This window comes from Rhinoderma darwinii, chromosome 6, assembly GCF_050947455.1.
Source record: "Rhinoderma darwinii isolate aRhiDar2 chromosome 6, aRhiDar2.hap1, whole genome shotgun sequence".
Taxonomy (NCBI): Eukaryota; Metazoa; Chordata; class Amphibia; order Anura; family Rhinodermatidae; genus Rhinoderma; species Rhinoderma darwinii.
In genome coordinates this window covers 110,020,019-110,045,554 of record NC_134692.1, presented here as the reverse complement: position 1 = coordinate 110,045,554, position 25,536 = coordinate 110,020,019, and the positions used below count along the sequence as shown (strand labels likewise).

The window sequence follows — 25,536 nt, the reverse complement described above, 5'->3', positions numbered from 1 at the left end:
GTTCGTGGTCAGCGACCACGGACATTACACTGCCTTTGAAAACCTCCTAGGGCAAATTAAATATCCTCAAATTATCATCTCCCAGATCTACCAACAGATAAATACTAGACACATACCGCTGAGAGGGTCTTACATTCCGCTCTGGGAAAAAGATCTATCATTAAATCTGGCTACAGAAGACGTTAATATTCTTTATAGAGGTTCCCATGGTCCATCACAATGTATTAAGATAAAAGAAAACGCTTATAAAATCATATCGAGATGGTATACCACACCTGACAAGACACATTTATGGTATCCATCCATCCCAGACACTTTCTGGAGACATGAGACAGAAATGGGCTCCTACATTCACATTTGGTGGTCATGTCCAAGGATTCGGAACTACTGGGACTCTGTATTAGACCATATCAAACTTATCTGCGGTGTCTCAAACCAAATTTCTCCATCCACTGTATTTATGAACTTACCTGTTAAAAACCTGAGAAAACACTCCAATATACTAACATACCACCTTCTGTCTGGTGCCAAAATATTAATCCCACATTTATGGAGGTCGACTCAAATACCCACGACCTCAATTTTTCACATCGAAGAGACAGCAGCGTTATCCAATCGTACATATCCTCGATTTTCATCTATTTGGAAGCCTTGGATAACATTCCGCACCTCGGAACAATATCTAAATGTGGCCACGGACACCCAGTAATTGCCTTATCTTAAATATACCACAGTCCCTTTAAACACGCTCTTATAGAAGTTATTTGACAAGTAGAATTTTACACCACATCTATCACCTCCTTAATTACCTCTCCTACTCCCTACCCCTTTTCCTAATGTACTCAACCCCTACACATCTTTTTTGTTTGTTTCATTTTCTTACTAAATGTGTATTGCCTAACAATGTATGAAGCAACTATAGTAGTTCTGCCTAAAGAGGGGAAAGATCCCCAGCTCCCGGGCTCCTATAGACCAGTTTCTCTATTGACGGCGGATATTAAAATCATAGCAAAAGTATTGGCGCTCCGACTAGCAAAGGTAGTGGCTGGGGTGGTACATGGAGATCAGGCCGGCTTTATGCCATCCAAATCGACGGCGGTGAATCTGAGACGGCTGTTCTTGAATTTACAAGTTCTGCCAGATAATAATGGGGGGAGAGCCATTCTGTCCTTAGACGCGGCTAAAGCATTCGATTGCGTGGAATGGAAATATTTGTGGTCAGTTCTGGAGAAAATGGGATTTGGCCCTAATTTCATAAAATGGGTAAAGTTGTTATACGTAGCCCCGACAGCAAAGATAAGGGTGAATGGGGTGCTGTCGGATCGGTTCGCGCTGGAGCGGGGAACGCGTCAGGGATGTCCATTATCTCCATTGTTGTTTGCGTTGGCGGTGGAACCATTGGCGTGCGCAGTGAGACAACATGAGCATATTCAGGGGTTGAGATATGGGGGGGTGGAGGAACGAATTGCATTATACGCAGATGATATGCTGCTATTCATAGCGGATACCGAGCGCACACTACCGTTAGTGATGGCCCTAATTAAGCGGTTTGGGAAATATTCGGGATTGCTCATTAATTGGTCAAAATCGGCTCTAATGCTCATGGACCCGGGGGTTATCCAGACTGGGGAGGAGGAGGTGGAGATACCGGTGGTCACGGAGTTTAAGTATTTAGGGGTTAGGGTGACGGCGAAAGCACAGGATTATATGTCCCTTAATGTAATGCCACTGTTAACAACGATAAAAGCCAAAGTAGAGGCGTGGAATAAGTTACCGCTATCGGCTCTGGGTAGGACGAATCTGATTAAAATGATCCTTATGCCCCAGGTGCTGTATATCCTACATAACTCCCCGGTATGGATCCCCAAATATTGGTTTAGGAGGTTGCACAACCTTTTTAGGGACCTAGTATGGAAGAAGGGGGTACCTAGGATTAAACTGGAGAAACTACAACTGCCTAAAGAGGAGGGGGGCCTGGCTGTGCCCAATGCTTGGGTGTATTATTTAGCTGCCCAATGTCAGCATTTCTGGGGGTGGGAGCAGGAAGAGACATGGGGGTCAAGTGCGCGAATCCTATCATATCTGGGGGGGGGGGGAAACCCGTTGGCAGGACTGGAAGCGCACAGCTATAAACGGATGGCGAGTACCAGACCCACTCTGCTTCTCATACACAAGGTGTGGTGGCAGTGCAAGCAATTGCTGGGGATAGGAGAGTGCACTAAATATACACCACTCTGGAGGAATGCTTATCTGGGGGAATTGGGTAAATTGGAAGGGATGCAGGGGTGGGAGCAGCAAGGCATAATACGATTGAGTCAGTTGTACGAGGGAGGCATACTCAAATCCTTTCAGCAAATAAGGGAGGAGTTTCAGCTGGACTCCTGCATGTTCTATCAGTACCTGCAGATTCGGCACGCTGTACAGACACAAGCGGCCAGTGTAGACATAACAATACATGCCGCGAGAGTGTTGGAACATATTGCAAAAGCAGTAACGTCAAAAGGATTAATTTCATTGGTTTATTGCAGGTTATTGGTGGAACATCTGGGGGATCCTATGGCACCAGTGAAAGCTGTATGGGAGAGGGATGTGGGTCCTATCCCGACAGACCACTGGGAGGCGGTATTGGCAGCAACATGTACTTTGTCCATTAATGTAGCACAACGAAGATCGCAGTTGTTTCTGATACATAGGGTGTATAGGACCCCGTGGGTGCTGAAACAAATGGGATTAAGAGCAGATGCCAAGTGCCCTAGGTGCCCGGAGGAAAAAATCCTCCATATGTTCTGGACATGCGGGAGGTTGGGGAGTCTGTGGACGGAAATATTGGAGCTAGTGGGGAGAGTGTTTGAGGTACAGATTCCATGGGATCCTGTGGTAATGCTGCTAGGGTATGTTGGGGATTTGGAGGGGGATAGGATGTCAGGTTTGGCAATCGCTAAAATACTATATCAAGTTAGGAAAGGAATAGCAAAGCACTGGCTGGATGCAGAGCCACCCTCAAAACAAGAAATCATAGGGGCACTTAACTCACAGGTTCTGATGGAATATAGGATATACTCCAAGAGGGGGTCTAAGGTCAAGTTTGGAAAACAATGGGCTAGGTGGATTGATCAATCTGGATATGCTTCTGTGGAGCTGATGACACTACGGTCACACGTTCAGGTATAGGGCTACTGACGGTGGGGTACATACGGAGAGCAGGCATAAGATGGGGAATGGAAAAGGGGAAGAGAAGGAGATAGGATTGAAAAGTGGTATCGAGAAGACCGGCTGGGGGGATACAAGGGGGAGTTGGGGGGAAGGGAATGTTTGGTTGGACATAAATAATTGGGTCTGTGGAAATTTGCTTATACACTGTATGAGAAAGTACAATGACCTGTAAAAATGTGAAGTTTGTTGAATAAAATTGAACTGATTAAAAAAAAAAAAAAAAATGTGTATTGCCTAATAATACAATCTTGAAAATAAAAAAAATACAGAATAATAATGATGCAGTATTATGCTGTATTTTTTTTTTCAAGATTGTATTGATGTTACTCCATAACTTACAGTTATCTGCATGTACTTATGTTGAACTACACAATCCATTGACATTCTGTATTTGTACTTTTACATTTTGTTCTGCTAATCTAATGAGAAAAACAATAAAAATACATTTTAAAGAAAAGAAAATTGTCTTCATAGTGCCACTTATAGGCGACTACCCTGGAAGTCAATGTCTAACCCTTTAAAGATCTTTGAAACATGACATGGGTTATCAGCCAACTAGAGACATTGGTAGACAGCATTGTCTATAAAAGATTTGACGTTGACTAAGGGCTCTTTTATACCTGCCAATTATTGGGCAAACGAGCGTTCACAGGACGCTCCTTCCCTATAATTGCCTGGTGTAAACAGAGCAACGATCAGCCGATGAACGAGCAAACGCTCGTTCATCGGCTGGTTGTATAATTTTAAATTCCGAAAATTATTATCGTTGTCGACAGTACATCTCCCTGTGTATACAGGGAGGCGTGATGCCGACATGATAGAAATGTATGGGAACAAGCGATCGGAGTAATGAGCGCTTGTCCTCATACTAGCTCCTTGTGAAAGGAGCAAACGAGCGCCGGTCAACGAGCTGTTTTGTTGAATAGCGCTCGTTTATACGGCCCATGTCAGGATAGCCACCCAGAGAGCGTTTCCTTCCTTCTGAAGGAGAGCTGTTTTGCATACTTTTTTCCCAAGCTGGCTGAGAAAGACCTACACTAGGGTCGAAACGTCGCTTTTGTTATGATGAAATAAAAGCTTTTTTGCTTTTTATACGCTAAGTCGCCATGCACACGACCGTATAGTTCATCCGTAATTACAGATCGTAATTACGGTCCCATTCATTTCTGTTGGCCACCGTCATCTTTCAGTATTTTTACTGATGGGTGTCCGTGCTGAAAAAATTATAGAACCTGTCCTATTCTTGTCCGTAATTACGGCACGGACTTCCCCATAGAAGCCTGTGGGCGCTTCAGTAAATATGGACGCTACAGATGTGCAACATGCTGGTGACATCATTTGCAGCCTTTTTTTTACAAATCCGTATATATGGATCAAATATGGACCGTATTTACGTATATACGGTTGAATTACGGATGACTACGGATCCGTATTTACGGACAGTATTTACGGATAGATGAAAATACGGTCGTAATTACGATCCGTAATTACAGGCACGGACGGCTGTCCGCATTTACGGGCCCGTGCTCCCATTATAAAGTATGGGAGCACGGTCTGTAAAATAAAAAAATAGTACAGGTCCTATTTTTTCTAAAGTTTCTACGGCACAGACACCTTCCCGTAAATATACAGGAAGGTGTCCATCGGCTGTAGAAATTAATGGGACCGTAATTACAGGCAACGTTCGTGTACGTGGGGCCTAAGAATGTGCTGCAGTTCTTCTTGGATTTGTACATTTCTATGGACTGATCTGTGGGCTATACCATTTTTTTTTTAGACAGATTTTTTTAGACACAGGCAACTGCACTGATATAAGAAAAGTATGTGAGCGGAATTTTAAATACATGCACTGTATATTAGAAATCTGTTCCTATTCTATACATAAATGAATAGAAAAAATAAAAAGTGGACAAACCCCTTTAACACTTGTCATAGTTGCTCAGCATTGTCAGCCCATGCTGTAGTATCCTTACCTTTAGTCATATCTATTCTTGCTTCATCGACTTTATTTCATGCCTCTTTATTTTATGTTTTTATTTTTTCCGGAGCTGGAGATCTGAGTGTTTTATTTTGTCATAGAGAAGCTGGGTAGAGATTCACAGTGATACAACATAGCACAAACTTTTGATTAAAATGTTTATTAAAAAAAAGGCAAAAATCTTTACATCACACACTTAAAATTAACATTCTGACAACATAAAACATAAAATACTACTTTAGTAGAAAACCAAGGATAGTGTAGGCAGACAGAAAATAAAAGTCGAGGAATGGTTCACCCATAATTACACAGTGAACTGCTGAGATCCACGATGCCATTCATGCTAACGTTATACTCTGTAGGGCATTGCCAATTCAGATTCAGAATAACCTATGTAAAATCACAAATTATTCGCCAAATTTCCGTAATTCATAAAAAGTTAGTTACAAATGCTTTGCAGGAACATTAAAGTTCTGTTAAATGGAAAATTTAAAAAATGTGGTATAGACACAAATCGCGTCATGGATCAAATAGACATGTTTATTTTTTTCTTGCGTTTTAGTTGTACATGATGACATTCATGAGAAGTTTTTAAAGGGAGCCTGTCACTAGATTTTCAGCCGCTAATCCACCATGTTGCTGGGAATAGTTCTCTAAATAAATCATACATATATATATATATATATATATATATATATATATACATAAATAAGCGTATAATACATAGTACGCTGTATGTAAATTTCCAGTTAGGATTCATGTGGGTGGTTCCGGTCTCCTGAGGAGTTATGCTGTCCTGGCTTGATTGACGTCCCGCATGCCGGGATACGTCATTACGAAAAGCACCGGCAGTGTCTGGTGCATGTGCAATGAAGTAAGGTGTACCGACCTCCTTTCACCTGACACTTGTAATAATGCATTCCGGCCTGTGGAACATCAATCACGCCAGAACTGCATGACTCCTCAGGAGATGGGTACCGGCTACATGACTCTTCTTGGGTAAATTACATACAGCCCGTGCTGTATGTTAACTACTTTTTATACATAGTGCTAAAATAGACACGTTTGACAGGGGCATGTTTAGAAACCTATTCCCCACCAGTTTAACAACATGGTGGTGGTTTAGTGGCCAAAAATCACCTTGGAAGGGATCTTACCCTTATCTGGTCCTGTCTTTGGTTTTGTCATTGTTTTTTTTAATAAGCGCTCCACCGCTTTAATTTCTGTCAGTATTTAGAGAACAAATCCATATTATAAGATACACTCGCTCCAGTTTAAGGTCACAGACAAAAACTTCCAGTCCTATTCCACCGCGAGGTTGTCCCTGTAGCACAACCCTTTTGATAAATATTTTTTAAGTACCATTCGTTGCCTATTGAAATCTACTATCCAGTACATGTCGTCTGTATCAGTGTGCATGGCAACATGTTTAGTGGTATACTTAGGTTACATTCACATGAGCGTATCAGGTTCACGCACGTGAAAAACGCGTGAACCAGTGTGTATTGCGTTATGCATCAGTGTGCTTTGCGAGTGGCATGCGTTATTCACGCACTTGCAAAGCACATAATTAAAAAAAATATTGGCAATTGATTTGATGCGCAAACCACGCACCGTACGTTGTTTTCACGCATCCATTGACTTCAATGGGCACGTAGGTGCGTGAAAACGTACCAATATAGGACATGCAGTGAGATTCACGCAACAGACTCTCGCTGCGTGAAAACTCCTGAATGTGTGAACGGCCCCATTGAAATCAATGGGTCCGTATGCTGCGCGTGATTTCCACGTTCGTCTGAATGAGACCTTAAAGGGATTTTCCCATAATTATAATCTATCACCTGCCCGTGATATAGGTGATAATTATCTGATCGGTGGGGGTCCACCCGCTAGGACCCCGACAGATGACGAAAACGGGCTTACCTTTCCGTTCCTGGGAGCCCCATAGGAATAAAGCGGTAGTGCGCATGCTCGACCACCGCTCCATTCATTTCTGTGGGGCTACTGAGCGCTATCTTTGGCAGCCCCATAGAAATGAAGGGGCGGTGGCCAAGAGACGTTATTTCGTTGTCAGTTGACAAATCTACCTAAGAGAGTTTCACGTTTTAAAGCAGCAGAGAAAACACAAAACAACATTTACAAATTTGTACAATATAGTGCAAACGTAATATTACAGTGCATAAAACTTACTGGTCAATGGAACTATAACTGCAATGTGGGCAACAAAGGTACCAAAATAATGCTGTAGAAAGGCAGATAGAATATTTCTAATATTACTACTCAAAACCTGGTTACAAATCTTCATCTTCTCCAGGTAGCCAACAAGACTTTCTTCCTAAATTCCAAAATATCCCAAGTAAGGTCACATCCGGCTGGCTGTTTGTGTTTGCGAAAGATTTCCCTGGATGGGTACAATCTTTTTTGGCACTCAATATACCTTTTTTTGTACGTAGCTGTATTACAGTAGTCTAAATCCGGCCTAAGTATAAGTCCTTTAAGAGCTGTCAAATTGTTACAAATTCTATTCAGTCATTTCTTAGCTTTATCTGGAAAATTGGATAACAACTAGTATGATCACATATGTGGCTTCCACTGGGGTTTTCACTCAACATTTTTTGAGTCCTTAAAGCCAAATGTGCATAACTATTCAGTCATAGTGCTGGGGGAATGTTTTACTGTCTACCTAGCTAGATTGGCCATCAGGTAATCTATAGCTGTGGCTACATGGTGACTTTTGATGCTGAATTCCCCAGATTAGTTTGATGCAAATATTTTTTTTCTGTATCACAATATTAAAGTGTACCTAAATAATGTATTTTGTGCATAGACTAGTAGTACATTTCGCTATATAAAACTTTGTGTGTCTATAGTTATCCTTTGCCTGCCTGCAGGCTCTCGGTAAATATTTGAAAACATCTCCAATCCCTGAGTAATACAATAAGTAGATCGGGAGGAGGGGGATGCAGCTGCAGTTTCTCTCTTTGTGTCTGTGAGACTGAAAGCTGTAAAAGACCAGAAGTCTGATTAGTATACAGCGCTATCATAACGCTAGCATGACATCAGTAAGAGCCTGCCCACTCATCAGGCATGGAGAGGGATGAAAAATAGCCCTAAAAACACAGTCATCTGGACTTCGGTGTCAGTTGCCTCAGTGGTATTAAGTCCCACAATTTGAGCAACTCCTTGTCACGTGACTATTCCCAGTGTAGCCCAAGGCTAAAAAGCTAGGTGACAACCCCTCTAGTCGCTTTAAAGATAGGAATGGTCATTTTTGGAAATTGAGCAAGTTAATTTAGCTGACTAGAATGGAATACAATATGAAAAGTCTTCACAATTTACAACTCAAAAATCCATATTTACAGGTAATATTTTTTTTCCCCTTTTAGGGGAAAATGCTCTTTAGGTCCAGAACATAAAATAACTCTCCATTTTCTTTTGTAAAACAATTTGTTTGTATCAAAAAGCAATAATGTATCCCTCAGCAGATAACACAGGAGATTGTTTGATCTTAAAGGGTAACTAAACATTCAACAAACTTCTGACATGTCATAGTGACATGTTAGAAGTTTTAAATAGTAGGGGTCTGAGCACTGAGACCCCCACCAATCGCTAAAACGAAGCGGCAGAAGTGCTCGTGTGTGCTGAGCCGCTTAGTTTCTGTTCGGCTTTTTCCGGAAAGCTGATGTAGCGGAGTACGGGCTCATAGACTTTCTATTGCGCCTGTAGATCACTACATTGATTTCCGTAAAAAGCTGAACAGAAAAGAAGCGGCTGAGCCCTTACACGAGCACGTCTGCCACTTCGTTTTAGCAATTGGCGGTGTTCTCAGTGCTCGGACACCCACCAATCAAAACTTCTGACATGTCACTATGACGTGTCAGAAGTTTGTTGAACGTTTAGTTACCACTTAATTCATCCCATTTTTTCCCCCACAATAGTATTAATTTTGTTATTACAACATGAATAAGAAAAACAAACATTTGTCAAATGGGCATTAGTGCAATTTTAAAATATACAGTTAGTGCAAATGTGTAACTTTTTTACATTGGTTACATCAGTTTTATTAACAGGGATGCATTTTCTTTGGTCCTGGTTTCTTGCCTGTAACGTAAACAGAAAATACAGTAAATTCTGTAAAGTTGTACAGTAAGTATTGTGGTGGTTAAGAAAGGAGTATTCCCACTTTAGACGTTTATGGCATATCCACGGTAGTATGTCATAAACGTATGATAGATGCGGTCCTAACTCTGGGACCCACACCTATCACGAGAACAGGTGAGGATGCAGCCGCATCCAGGCGGAGATTGAAGCGGCTCGACTATTTCCGTAAGGTCGAATTTAGACGACCATGGTATACATCCGTGTGACGGCCGTTAAAACAACGGTCGTCACACGGACGCATGTATTTCAATTTGGCCGTTCACATGGCCGTTGTTTCAATGGACCGTGTGAAGGGTCCGTTGAAAAATAGAACATATCTTATTTTGTTCTGTTTTCACAGATCCCTCGATAGACTCAAGTCTATGGGGATCCGTGAAAACGGGACCCGCACGGCAGTAACTCAGTCTCCCCACGTTCGTCTGAATTCGGCCTAACTTCCATAGGAATCAATGGAGAGTTCTCGAAAAAAGTGTGGACCCGGTGGAACCCACATCTAACAGACATTTATGGCATATCCCGTGGATATGCCATTAATATATCAGGTGGGAATAAGCCTTTCATATAATTTGCAAGCAACTATTTGTAATATCTTAGGAGAGGTTGTCATAGCACATTATATACGCAATCTACACATTTATGTTTGAGTTCATAAATTATTGTAAGGCTCCAGCTTTGTGCCATTAGATATTATATAAAGAATTGCAGAAATAGCAGTTCCCTATTATATTATAAACGATTCCCTACACTATCTTTGCAGCTTGGTCAGTTTATGGCAGCCTGTAGTCTGTCAGTGTACTGCAGACACATGTCATCACAAACCTGCCTGAATCTGCTGACTTATCTATGGAATCTAAAATTCACCACAGTCCGGCAGTTCATTACTGGGAATAAGGCCTAATGCCCACGACCGTAGTGGTTTTGCAGGCCAGCAAGACCACGGATCCGTTGTGGTCCATTTGTCTGCAAAAAAAACTTTTGTTGTACATCCGTGTGTCATGAGGATTCACAGATCCGCAACAAAAAAACCTGATGGAAACTTGATAGGTCTATTATGAGTCAATGTGGTCTGTCATGATTTGTTGGGATCTGTTTGATAATGTGTCAGGCAAAGCTGTCAAGGCTCCAAAAAGAACGGAAGTCATGACACTAATGTAAATATAGCACTAGCTGTAATTTTGGTTGTCACTGATGTGTACTGGTATCTTAAAGGAGAAGGAGTTTTCCAGTTTTATGTAAATAGAGATTGAGCACATTATAAATGGAAACCTGTGTGATTTTCTAACAGTACTTTCTGTTTTAGATCTCCACCATTTTCAAGATCCATGCTTGCTGCCAGTGAATTGAAAAATTATTGGTTACATCCAGGGACTGAAAACCTCTATGTCTCATTACTAAATGTTTGCTGCAGATGTATCTAGTCGAGACAATCCTATGTGAACTAAATACATCAGTAGCATAAATTGCCCTCCTGTCCAGTATTAGTGTAGCTAAGGCTTCGTTCACACCTGCGTCAGGTTCCGTCAGACCTTTCCATCAGGGGAACCCATGAATGGAAACCAAACGGACACCATAGCTTTCGGCTTGCATTACCATTCTTTTCAATGCTTCCGTTGCTAATAGTTTCCGTTTGTCTCCGTTCCATAAGGTTTCAGTTTTTTTGGTGGAAACAATAGAGCAGTCGACTACGCTATTGATTGCGCCCAAAAAAAATGGAATCCTTTCAGTTTGGTTTCCGTTCATGGGTTCCCCTGACGGAAAGGTCTGATGGAACCCATGAACGGAACCCCCGACACGGATGTGAACAAAGCATAAGATGTATCAGCCAAGAGTCCAAGCTTTTTAGCTGACAGAAGATTGCCCAGAGAGGAAACTTTGTAGGAAACTCTCAGCTGGTAAAAATATTAATTCTGCATGAGTTTTCTGGCTCTTACTATAAACGGGAATGTTTTCTTTCACTGGCAGCAAGAAGATCCTGAAAATTGTGAGGCATTTTAACCCAAAGTATACTAGAAATTTTTATAGCTTTTCATTATTTTATAAAACTGCAAAACCACCTTTAGGCTGTGTTCATGCTCTAATGTGACGCTGCACCACAACCACAGTGAAAACTACAACAACAAAAAAAAGAGGAATGGGGAAAGTACACTATAAAAAAAACTTGCAAGTAAATGTTCCCTTTTCTTTTTTTACAGGCAGTGCTAAGCGGTTGCTAAAGAAACTTTGGAATGCACAAGATATATTATATATATAATAAAACAGTTTACCTGATCAACCAATGAAAAGACAGCTGATTCGTGAATCTCGCTGCTGTAGACGCTGTAGAGTGGCATGAGGAATGGTCCTACTATACATCCTGCAGAGATACAAAATCACAAGACTGTATGAAGGGTCACAATTATTAATAATTTTTACTTTTATAGCATCGACAGATCTCTTTGTAGAGAACGTGCAGTGAAAAGAGATGCAGGGAGAACATACAAAGTGTAACCATATTTCACCCTAGTGGGATTTTTATCAAACCTTGTACTGCAAGGCATCACGGCTTGTTGCTGTCCTCCAATATTTTCTATCAGTGCGATAACTGTTTACTAACAAAATTCTGCGCTCACCAGACATACCGTTAGTTCAAAATCACAATCTACAAGCTATGGGATCATGGGGTAAAGGCTGGATTCACATGTTTTCTAGTTACGTCTTTAGTCGTTTTTTTTGTTACTAGAAATGCAGTGGGCAGACATTTGCTGGTAGTCAGTAGGAGAATATGAATTTCTCTACACCCAGTGTGTTTTTGTATATTCTTTTAGAAAAAAACTGCAACTGCTTGTGACCTGTATTCTAGATTTGTAACAGATTTTCATGGCATTTTTGGTGTGTTTTTTTCTCTCCCAAAGAAGAGGTGATAACTGTATGGTTGCTGGTGATCTCACCACTTATATGTCCGCAGTCACTAGTACAGAGGTCCTGAGTCCACTGTTCCTCTTAGACAGAACATCCACAGTAAGAGCCCCTCTGTGTTCTTATATCTGCCATACAGTTGTAAGGAGCGGCTGTGCACATAAAAAGTCCTCCTCACGAGGCAGCGTGGCTAGCGGAGCAACGGAGCGGACGCATCTGGAGGGAGCTCCGAGAATAAGTTACATACTTACCCCAATCACACGGAGAAAAAGGGTCTTCTAGCCCCAAAAAACGAACCGGAAAGGGTCAAGGAGTACATACCTGCTCCGAGGATACTTTTTAGAGCGGCCGAGACAGATTGTGCCGCCGCAGCCTAACAACGACCGGAGACCAGGGAGTAAATTTGGAGCCGCACTCGGCCGGAAAGCGTGCACGCAGCTGAAATAACAACAGGAGCTCCAGGACATCGCGCTTCTTGCCACATCTCAGCTCAGGAGAGCCCTCAGGTACCAATAAAGCCATTAGGCCTTTGGTAGAATCGCTTCAAGTAGAAGCCGGGGACTAGATTTGCTAAGAAAAAAAGAAAAAGGAGGGAGGAAGAGAGAAAAAAAAAACGAAAAAAAAAAAAAAACGCCTTCAGGCCGTTGGACAGGAAGTGCCTACTCTCCTGAAACAAAGGACTCAACTCAATATAAGAGCAAGGTGAAAGATACTCAACAGGAACAAAATACCCCTTGCATAAACATAAAGGCCTAACGGTATCTGAATGTACCTGAATATGAACATTCATACATAGATTTATAACCTTAAATAACAAGAAATAGCAAGGCTCTTCCCCTGCTAGACCACATACCTTCTGACTAACTACATAAACCAAACATCTGGATGCTAGTGTAATACTGCACTCAGGACTTGAATTAAAATACAATCTAATTGCACAAACCAATTAACATTTGGAACCTAATAACCCACAGCTCCGAAGGACATTACCTAAAAGAAACCCAGGTCATGTGTTGCTATAGGACTCCTGAAATGCCCTAATCTCATAATACCTTCTTCCAGCAAGTTGAATAAGGGGAATACAGATCACAATGGGGAAACCCATGAAAGGTCCAAATGAAGAACAAGCCAGGACTGGTAAAACTCCAAAAAAAGGACAAGAGGTTGAAACCACCAGTAAAAAGCTGACCTTTGAAGAAAATCCTAGCTCTAGATCGGAAAGGAAGGATAAAACTAAAGATAATTTCGCCATTTCAAGCTGGTCAGACAGTGAGGAAGAACAACCAACGACACATGATGCAGCTGACCTCAAAGAATATATAAAAGCACTATATACAACAGACTGCATAAGGGGACTATTTAAAGAATTCACCCAGACAGTAAAAGAGGAAATATCGGAAATGAGGAACGACGTCAAACAAGCCTTCACTAGAATACAATCACTGGAGGACACTTGTACTCAAGTCATCTCACATGCCAAAAGAATATCTGAGATACTCATTGATAAACAAAAAGAATCATATTTACAAAGGTTACATATAGATGACCTTGAAAATAGGTCTAGAAGAAATAATCTAAGAATAAGAGGTATTCCCGAAACAGTCGCAGACAAAGAAATCACTAATGTACTCACACATATATTCAACGAACTTCTGGGGAAAGAAGGAAATACCGAAGTAGGTCTTGAAAGAGCTCACAGGGTTTTTACACTCAGATCGGTTGGACCGGACAAACCAAGAGACATTCTTTGTTGCTTACAAAGCTTCAGATTAAAAGAGGAAATACTGCACAAAGCAAGATATGCGAGGAAAATAGAATACGAGGAATGCGAAATTGTCATATTTCAAGACCTCTCCAAACTAACTTTGGACCTAAGACGGCAATTACAACCTCTAACTAAAACACTAAGAGAGAGAAACATTCCATACAGGTGGATGTTCCCCTTTGGCCTTGCTATATCGCTACACAATAAAACACTGACCATCAAAACACCAGAAGACTTGGAATTTGTTCTCAACAAATTAGACCTCTCTCATCTACAAATACCAGACTGGACTCGCCCAGAAGATGAATTCAACTTCCCACAACTTCCAAAACAGGATAACTGGGAAACAGCTACCCCAAAGAAAACAAAGAAGATGAAAAAGACCGAGCTGGAAGCTGGGAAAACTCCGAAAAGATGAGGAAGATAGAAAATTACTTCAATATCCTTTTGCGAAATTTAATTGATATGGTTATATCTGTATGTTTATTATAATTCTTTAGACTTGCTGGAAGAATTTTGGTTCTAAAATGTAAATGACTTCTCTTGCTACGCAAACTTTTTCAGGTTTAGATACCACCCCGCCCCCGGGAAATTTGATTTATGCTATAAACCCCGGTCGAGATTGGAATGATTTCCAATAGATCTCCACCGGCAGCATATTTGTGTTGGATATATACAAATATATCAACAATCATACGTTCACCATATCTAAAACACACCCAATTGTTTAAGATGTGTTTAATTCTTGTTATCGTTATTACTGTTCTGTCTCTGCTGAATTTTACTATCATAACAAATTATATGTACTATTTAAATAATGGCTGAACTTAAAATAGCTACGTACAATGTTAAAGGCATCAATGTCCCTAGTAAGAGACTACAAATACTTCAATTCTTAGAAAAGGAGAAAATAGACATAGCATTTCTACAAGAAACCCACTTCAAAAAAGAATTATACCCCATTAACAAAAAATAAAATCTTCACGAAATGGTACAACTCTTCAACACCCCTTAAAAGATCTAAGGGTGTCGCCATCATCATTAATAAAAAAGTTCCCTTCACCTGTAAAGATGTGTTACTGGATACTGAAGGTAGATATGTTCTTTTGAAGGGGTATATACTTGGTAAAATATTCACATTCGCAAATCTATACGTGCCTAATAATAACCAAGAGAAGTTAATCAAACAATTGATGCAAAAATTGGAACAATTCAAGGAAGGTGAATTGATTCTAGGAGGCGACTTTAATATTCCACTCCAAACCTCAATAGACACTTCTAACAACAGTTCATCAATTTCATAAAAAAAACTTAAATGTATAAAAAAACTACTTGCAGAAGCTCACTTGGTAGACGCATGGAGAATTAAAAATCCTTCTAGCCGAGATTATTAATTTTACTCGGCGGTCCACAAAAAATATTCTAGAATAGACTACCTATTTGTACCTCACTCTCTTATCAACACAATAACGCAAGTAAAATATGGTTCTATCACACAGTCGGACCATGCTCCACTCTTGTTACTCCTTTCTTTCACCCAAAAACAAAATGGCAACTATTTTAATTGGAAATTAAACGACAGTTTGCTCACCAACAAAGAAGACAAAACCTACATACTCTCACGTATAAAAGACTATTTCCTAGACAACTGTCCAGACAACATATGTAACTCGAATATCTGGGAAGCTCATAAAGCCGTAATCAGAGGCTTTCTAATTGAACTAGGCGCTAGGGAAAAAAAAGAAACAAACAAACAAATTACAAACATTTTAGAAAAAATAAAAGTATTGGAATTGAAACATAAAAAATCATTATGTATAAAATCAGAAAAGGATCTATTCAAATTTCGTGCAGAACTGAAGGAGCTACTGAACTATAATACCGAAAAAAACTTCTACTTCGCGAAGTTCAAAAGGTACATGGCAGCAGACAAATGTGGAAAGAGACTACCCAATTTAATCAGAAAAGAACATTCAAATACATTTATACCTAAAATAAAAGATAAAAGAAACAAACTACTGCATACAACGGAAGATATATCCAGGGAATTCTGTGGCTTCTACTCAGAATTATACCACTTCAAAAACCAAGACCAAACACTGATCAAAAAAACGGATCTAATAAATAAACTACTCGACAATATAAACCTCCCTCACATTTCAGAGACTCAAAGTCAAGTACTAACCTCTCCTTTCACAAAACAAGAAATAGAGAACGCCATAAATAATAGCCCGAAAGGTAAAAGCCCAGGTCCGGGCGGGTACTCTATGGCATACTATAAAATATTTAGAGACACTATATCCCCCTTTCTGACACAGTATTTTAACACCATAGATCTTAATAACCCATTCTGTAAAGAGTCACTGACTGCTCATATTACCCTAATACCCAAAGAAGGAAAAGATCCCACCCTCTGCGGTAGTTACAGGCCCATCTCTCTGATAAATAATGATGTAAAACTTTTTGCAAAAATAATCGCAAATAGAATTAAACAATTTCTACCAAACATAATTAACCTAGAACAAGTGGGCTTTACACCAGGCAGGGAAGCTAAAGATAACAAAGTTAGGATTCTGAATGTGATTCAAATAGCCAAGAGTAAAAACGTTCCTATCGCTCTGCTGACTACTGATGCCGAAAAGGCATTTGACAGAGTAGACTGGTTGTTCCTAAAATTGACACTACAAAAATTTGGCCTTCCATCTACATTTATAGACAAAATTATGGCTTTGTACAAAAATCCATCCGCGAAACTCAAAATAAACGGAGAATTCTCACACCAAATAGAAATAAAGAACGGCACAAGACAAGGATGTCCATTGTCTCCATTGTTATTTATAATGACCATGGAAGTCCTGGCCCAAAAGATTAGGGAAAACAAGGAGATTACTGGACTTATGTGTAATAAAGTAGAACACAAGACCGCCGCATTTGCAGACGATATGTTAACCCCTTAAGGACGCAGCCTAGTTTTGGCCTTAAGGCTCAGAGCCCATTTTTCAAATCTGACATAATTCACTTTATGTGGTAATAACGTCGGAATGCTTAAAACTACCCAAGCGATTCTGAGATTGTTTTCTCGTGACACATTGGGCTTCATGTTCGTGGTAAAATTTGGTCGATATATTCAGTGTTTATTGGTGAAAAATTGCAAAATGTAGAGAAAATTTTGAAAAAATTGCATTTTTCAGAATTGAAATGCATCTGCTTGTAAAACAGACGGTTATACCACCCAAAATAGTTACTAGTTCACATTTCCCATATGTCTACTTTAGATTGGCATCGTTTTTTGAATATTCTTTTATTTTTCTTGGACGTTACAAGGCTTAGAACATAAACAGCAATTTCTCATATTTTTAAGAAAATTTCAAAAGCCTTTTTTTTAAGGTACCTCTTGAGTTCTGAAGTGGCTTTGTGGGGCCTATGTATTAGAAACCCTGATAAAACACCCCATTTTAAAAACTAGACCCCTCAAAGTATTCAAAACAGCAGTTAGAAAGTTTTTTAACCCTTCAGGCATTTCACAGGAATTAAAGCAAAGTGGAGGTGAAATTTGCAAATTTCATTTTTCTTGCTGAATTTTAATTTTATTCATTTTTTTTTCTGTAACACAGAAGGTTTTACCAGAGAAACACTACTAAATATGTATTGTCCAGATTCTGCAGTTTTTATAAATGTCCCACATGTGGCCCTACTGCGCTCGTGGACTAAAACACAAGCCCTAGAAGCAAAGAAGCACCTAGTGCATTTTGAGTCCTCTTTTTTATTAGAATATATTTTAGGCAGCATGCCAGGTTTGAAGAGGTGTTGAGGTGTCAAAACAGTAGGAATCCCCCAATAGTGACCCCATTTTGGAAACTACACCCCTCAAGGAATTCATTTAGGGTTGTTGTTACCATTTTGACCGCACAGTTTTTTCACAGCACGTATTTGAATTGGGCTCTGAAATGAAAAAAAATGTCATTTTTTCCAATAAAATGTCATTTGTGATCAAAATTTCTTATTTTCACAGGGAACAAAATACCCCATTTTGTTGCCCAATTTGTCCTTAGTGTGGCAATACCCCATTTGTGGTGATAAACTGCCGTTTGGGCCCATGGGAGGGCTCAGAAGGAAAGGAGCGCTATATGTTTGTTGGAGTCCAGATTTTGTTGGATTGGTTTTCGGGTGCCATGTCGCATTTGCAGAGCCTCAGAGGTATCAAAGCAATGGAAACCCACCAAAAGTGACCCCATTTTGGAAACTACACCCCTCAAGGAATTCATTTATGGTTGTTGTTAGCATTTTGACCACACAGTTTTTTCACAGCACCTATTTCAATTGGGCTGTGACATTAAAAAAATGACATTTTTTCCAATAAGATGTAATTTTTTACCAAAATTTCTTATTTTCACAGGGAACAAAATACTCAATTTTGTTGCCCAATTTCTCCTGAGTGCATCAATACCCCATTTGTGGCAATAAACTGCCGTTTGGGCCCATGGGAGGCCTCAGAAGGGAAGGAGCGCTGTGTGTTCTTTGGAGTACAGATTTTGCTGGTTTGGTTTTCGGGTGCCATGTCGCATTTGCAGAGCCCCAGAGGTATCAAAGCAATGGAAACCCACCAGAAGTGACCCCATTTTGGAAACTACACCCCTCAAGGAATTCATTTATGGGTAATGTGACCATTTAGACTCCATAGTTTCTTCACAGAACTTATTTGAATTGGGCTGGGAATTAAAAAAATATATATTTTTTCCAATAATATGTCATTTTAGCTCAAAAATTCTTATTTTCACAAGAAATAAAATACTCCATTTTGTTGCCCAATTTGTCCTGAGTGCGGCAATACCCCATTTGTGGTGATAAACTGCCGTTTGGGCCCATGGGAGGGCTCAGAAGGAAAGGAGCGCTGTGTGTTCTTTGGAGTACAGATTTTGCTGGATTGGTTTTCGGGTGCCATGTCGCATTTGCAGAGCCCCAGAGGTATCAAAGCAATAGAAACCAATCACAAATGACCCCATTTTGGAAACTACACCCCTCAAGGAATTCATTTATGGGTGTTGTGACCATTTTGACCCCATAGTTTTTTCACAGAACTTATTTGAATTGGGCTGGGAATGAAAACAAAATTATTTTTTTAAAATAATATGTAGTTTTGGCTGAAAATTTCTTATTTTCACAAGAAACAAAATACCCCATTCTGTTGCGCAATTTGTTCTGAGTGCCGCAATACCCCATTTGTTGTGATAAACTGCCGTTTGGGCCCATGGGAGGGCTCAGAAGGAAAGGACCACCATTTGGCCTACTGGGGATTTTCTAGTGCGAAGTCATGTATGCAGAAGCCCCTGAGGTACCAGTACAGTTGAAACCCGCAAGAAGTGACCCCGTTTTAAAAACTACACCCTTAAGGCATTCATCTAGAGGTGTAGTGAGCATTTTGACCGGAGACCTACACCCCATAAACTGTAATGTGGGTTCTCCCGGGTATGGCAATACCCTACATGTGGCTGTTATCAGCTGCCTGGACACACAGCAGGGCCCAGAGGGGAAAGACGAGGGGTGATAAGCTGTGTGGAGTGCATCAGGGTAAGTAAAATTGGGGTAAATTATAAACCAAGGGATGTATGATAAATTTTAAAACACTTTCATACAGAGCTCTGGTTATTCGGGACACGTGTCACATTGATATATTGTGTCATCCATTATCGCCCTCTTATAGCAGACTTTGCACCTCTTTTGACTTTTTCCCTTCTTGCCAGTTTGGGGAACTTCTCCTGGAAAGTGTTGCCCTGGTACGATGCGTGTGGGCTCGCTTCCAGAAGTACTGGGTGCCCCCCCTTCTTGGTCCCTAAAGATTAGGTTCTTGATAATCACCTCTTGAAATTCCAGGAAAGTTCCCGTCTGGCCTGCACATCGACGTAGCATGTACGCATTGTACAATGCCATCTGTATGATGTGCCCGGCCAGCTTCTTATACCACACTGCATGGCGCTGTAGGGCTTCAGGGCTTGATCTTACAAGTCCATCCCTCCCATGTACCTATTGTAGTCCAGGATGCAGTCTGGTTTGGGGGTGGCCTTTCCTTCATATATCCTAAACCTGTAGGTATACCCTGATGCACTCTCACAGCTTATACATCTTCACGCCATACCTTGCCCTCTTACCCGGCAGGTACTCGCGGAATTGAACCCTCCCTTTAAAATGTACCAGGGACTCATCAATAGAAATACACTTCTCGGGGGTGTATGCTTGGGAAAACCGGGCACTGGAACGGTCTAATAGGGGTCTCTGTTTATACAAACGGTCAAAACTGGGGTCATCTCGGGGTGGGCACGGCTCATTATCAGTATAATGTAAGAAATTAAGTATTGCCTAATTTATTTATTTTTTTAGGTTACAGTTCAGTTCTGAAGTTGCTTTGAGAGGCCCATATATTAGAAGCCCCTATCAAATACCCCATTTTAGAAACTAGACCCCTCAAAGTATTCACAACAGCATTTAGAAAGTTTATGAACCCTTTAGGTGTTTCACAAAAATTTAGAGCAAAGTAGAGGTGAAATTTACATTTTTTTTTTGTCAGAAAATCCTCTTTATACCATTTTTTTTATAACACAAAAGGATTTATCAGAGAAACGCAACTTAATACTTATTGCCCAGATTCTGCAGTTTTGAGAAATATCCCACATGTGGCCCTAGTGCGGTAATGGACTGAAGCGCCGGCCTCCGAAGCAAAGGAGCACTTAGTGGATTTTGAAGCCTCTTTTTTATTAGGCACCATGTCCGGTTTGAAGAGGTCTTGTGGTGCCAAAACATTGGGAACCCCCCAAAAGTGACCCCAATTTGGAAACTAGACCCCTTGAGGAATCCATTGTAGTTTTCTTGGGGTGCATGCGGCTTTTTGATCAGTTTTTATCCTATTTTTAGGTGGCGTGGTGACTAAAAAACAGCAATTGTACGATTGTTTTTTTTTTCTTTTTTTTTTTACGGCGTTCACCGTGCGCTATAATTGACATGTTCACTTTATTCTGCGGGGCGATACGATTACGTCGATAACAGATGTTTATGGTTTTTTTTTATGTCTTATGGCGTTTGCACAATAAAATACGTTTTGTAAACAATCATTCACTTTTTGTGTTACCTTATTCTAAGAGCCAGAACTTTTTTATTTTTCAATCAATAAAGCCGTGCGAGGACTTATTTTTTGCGTAACGAACTGTAGTTTCGATCAGTACCATTTTTAGGTACATGCGACTTTTTGATCTCTTTTTATTCCATTTTTTGGGAGGTGAAGTGACCAAAGAATTGTGATTGTGGTTCGGTTTATTATTATTTTATTTTACGGCGTTCACCGTGCGGGATAAATAATAAAATAATTTTGTAGTTCAGGCCGTTACGGACGCGGCGATACCAATTATGTATAGTTTATTTGTTTGTTTATATATTTTTACTAATAATAAATGACTGATAAGGTAAAAAGGGGGATTTTTACTTTTAAATCTTTTATTTTCTTATTTTTACACATCTTTTTTTAACTTTTTTTTAACTTTATTACTTTGTCCCACTAGGGGACTTGAGAGCAGGAGGCCCTGATCGCTATTCTAATACACTGCACTACATGCGTAGTGCAGTGTATTAGAACTGTCAGCTACTCACTGACAGCAAGCATAGTGGGTCCTGACGTTGTCAGGACCCACTAGGCTTCCGTCTATGGCATAGCCGGACGCCATTGTTTGGTGTCCGGTTGCCATAGTCACCATCGCCGGCCGCTGTCGCGTAGCAGGCCGGCGATGGCAGCTTAACCCCTAAAAAGCAGCGATCTCTATAGAACGCGGCTTTTAAGGGGTTAATCAGCGGGGACACAGCGATCAGTCCCCGCTGTAGGAGCTGTGACAGCTGCTGAACAAGACAGCAGCGTCACAGCTCCTGTATGTGTCGGGAGGATGGCCGAAACGGCCGTTACTCCCGAGACGTACTATTACGGCATGGAGCGCGAACGATACAGCTGCCATGACGTAATAGTACGTCAAGGAGCGGGAAGGGGTTAATCATCTTATCCAATCCAAGAAAATCGATTAAAGCCCTATTACAAGAGTTCAAAATATTTGGAGAGGTTTCTAACTTCAAAGTTAATACAACAAAATCAGAATTATTAAACATAAACATAGACCCCAAAAAGTGGAAGGAAATGTCTAAGAACTTCCCCTTTAAAAACAACTGTTCTCACATTACATACCTGGGTACGAAGATAAATAATTCCTATAAAGATCTCTTCGACTTAAATTACAAGCCACTGCTGGCTAAAATAGAAGCGGATTTGGAGAAATCGAATACCTTACCAATCTCGTGGTTCGGAAGAAATAACATTATAAAAATGGTAATACTACCAAAAATACTTTATCTACTACAAGTGCTACCAATTGACATCCCTTTGACATTTTTCAATAAACTGAAAAAGATAATAACGAAATTTATATGGCAAGCTAAAGGATGTAGAATTAAATATTCAACACTCGTAAAAAACAAAAATGCAGGTGGAATTGGCCTACCAGACATAGAAAACTACAAAAACGCTGTTCACCTATGCAGATATATGGAGTGGCAAAGCCCTACGAAACGCAAACTCTGGGTCGATCTCGAGCTGAGTTTACTAAAAAATAAAGTTGAAGATATCATATGGCCAACACCTTATAATAGATTCAAATATTCTGATATACTCAATCCTTTAACTAACCAAACTATCAGAATATGGCACAAATTGAACAAAAAACACCATTTTATACGTAATATAAGTATTCACACACCAATCTATTATCTGATACCGAATAAACTCAATAAAATTAAGAAGAAATTATCCACGAACACGAAAGAAGCTTTACTCTCAACAAGTAAATTTATTTTAAACAAGAAACTGATTACAATGGAAGAAATGGAAATTGCATTTCCTAACATTAAGTTGGATGAGCAGACATTCAATATAATCGCCGATTCAATTAAGGCCTTTCTGCCGTATATTCTGGATACAAATTCAGTTAGTTTGTTCACTAACTTTTACACCTCATAGATTGTTCCCAAAAAGGCAATTTCAAAAATTTATCAACTTCTCATTGCTAACTCGGAAATACCCTCATTCATGACAAAATGGGAAAGCGAATTAGGTAAAAAGTTCACTAAGGAACAGACAGACCGAATATTTAAAAACTCGCAGTCCACTTCCAGTTCTACAAAAATACAAGAGCTAAATTATAAAGTAATAGCACGTTGGTGCAAAACGCCAGAGCTTCTGAATAGAATAGATCCCAACCAAAGCCCAATATGCTGGCGCTGCAAAAAAGAAACAGGGAATCTGTCACACATCTGGTTTAACTGTGATCTAATCAAGCCATTCTGGGAGAAAATAGAAACAATCGTAAATACTGTTGAAGATATCAATATCACTTTGACATTAGACATTAGCAATCCTAAATCTGGACATGTCATACCGGATCATAAACCACAATTCCTTAATTCCCCACCTTCTAAATGCAGCAAAACTTATAATTGCTAGACACTGGAAGGAGACAGACACGCCATCCACCTCGGAATGGATTGCCGAGGTCTGTTCGGTACAGTCATTCGAAAAAACTAAATGGTCAATTGAACAAAATCTAGTTAAATATTACAGGACTTGGAATAGATGGATAGATACTCAGAACACAGATGCTTTGTATAACATAATGGGTTAGATCACATTACAAACTTTCAAACCAAAACTAAATTGGTAACATTAACCAAATATGCATAACTTGAAGTACATGTAAACTTATGTGGAGAGTATATATGTAGCTTTCTGATTTTGATATAATACAGCAGAGACAACCATTAAATGTTATTTTATTTCTTTGTATTTGCTTATTATGTTACCCCTGATCCCCATCCATTCCTTTCTGTACCCTTATCCCTCTTCCCTCCTTACTATGTCTCAAAAATGTAAACAAATAAAAAATGTACAAAAAAAAAAAGTCCTCCTTACTGCGGTTGTGCTGCTGATGAGGGACAGGGACTCAAGACCCCCAAACTAGTGACTGGGGGTTGACTCCCAGCTTTACCAAACACATATATATAACTAAGGAATACCTGGATGGTCCCACTGCTTTTGAAGAAACATTTATATCTAAGAAGATGGCTGAATAAATCGACTAATGACTCAAATGAAGAGAACTCAAGGATCTATGTTTAACGATAATTTGTTCATGGATTTTAACTTAATGCAATCAAACTTCTTTCCTCGAGGATCAGTCCAGGTATATCACACTTTCTCATTACACCTAATTCATGTAATGTTCATTTTATATACTAGAAATATGTCTCTGCATTATGTATTGTTAACAGTAGATGGCGCTATTTCCTTACACCACAATAACCCATGCACATACCTTAGACTTCTAATTTTAGGACACTTCTGAAGACTTGCTGCAAGATTTTCAGCTCCAGTACGTGTGATACTGTTGCAATCCAAACTTTATAAAAAAAATATATAGATATTAATATTCATATTTAAAACATTTGGGAAAATCAGACATATATTTAAATTAAGCACTGTAGTACGTTTAGTACATTTTCATTTTTCTTGCCGTGCTGCACTGTATAATTCTACTGTAATACGGAGGTCCCCATAAGCACAGTTATAATAGGACCATGTGCATAAACCCTAATAGTTTATAATAAAGTGTGTATCTAGTATATTGTATAGAATTTGGCATTTTTAGATGTACTGAAGAATGTAAAGCTAAACACTTCTTTGTTGCTATTGAGATCTATAGGGGGGAAGCCACCATACCAAGAACAAGTTGTGTCCTTCAACATCTGCCTGCTGCCTTCCTACGGTAGGTATAGATTTAGCACCCTAAATTATTGATCAGAGATTGCTCATTGCATCTCCTTCCTAAATTTTCAGTATACACTGATTTATGTTCTCTTCTCCGGAAGTAGAAGTTCCCTTTTACTGTTTTGTGTTGTAACTGCTAGTTCTCTCTTTCTCTATTGTTTCTGAAAACTATTGTATAAATATTATGTCTGCCAGTCACCCCAGATTACATGCTGCTGTACAGTGCTTAAAGCTATCCTCTAGTTAAAGAGAACCTGTCACAGACCTATTAAAACAATGACATCTGTGTGATGCCCTAATAGTTTTACTAGTGGATACAATTACACCAACTAAACAGCCCCCTAAAGTGGCAAACAGGGGTACCCAAAGGAAAGCACTTCCGGGCCCTGAGGAGTTACATTGTATATCTAATAATCCCTCTCAGCCGCTTATTGCTAGAACGAAGTGTCAGCAGCCTTGCAGCTCCACTCAGCTTTACCCAGATGCCATATTGTCTGCCATTGACTATAGTGGGATGACCATGCAGCCTCCAAAAAAAGCAGAGCTGAGCTGACCGGACACAAAAAGTGGTTCAACATTTTCCTAGCTCCCCTGCCACTTCATTCTAGCGATCAACAAGGGTTATAGCAGTTGGACACCCACCAATTGGAAATTGATGGCAGATCCTAGCGATATGCC

The 25,536-nt window shown here is 39.9% G+C and overlaps 1 protein-coding gene across 1 annotated transcript in view; it reads right to left on the bottom strand.

Annotated features, from left to right (window-relative positions):
• Nucleotides 1–9,103: 9,103 nt before the first annotated feature.
• The window catches only part of CIITA (class II major histocompatibility complex transactivator), a 69,091-nt gene continuing 52,658 nt past the window's right edge, over nt 9,104–25,536 (bottom strand). Inside the window, exons 19-21 of the mRNA XM_075831336.1 lie at nt 24,407–24,490; nt 11,617–11,705; nt 9,104–9,292 (exon numbers count right to left, since the gene is read on the bottom strand). Coding sequence (XP_075687451.1) covers nt 11,621–11,705; nt 24,407–24,490 — 169 coding nt within the window. The 3' untranslated portion in view covers nt 9,104–9,292; nt 11,617–11,620. The remainder of the gene's footprint in view (nt 9,293–11,616; nt 11,706–24,406; nt 24,491–25,536) is intronic.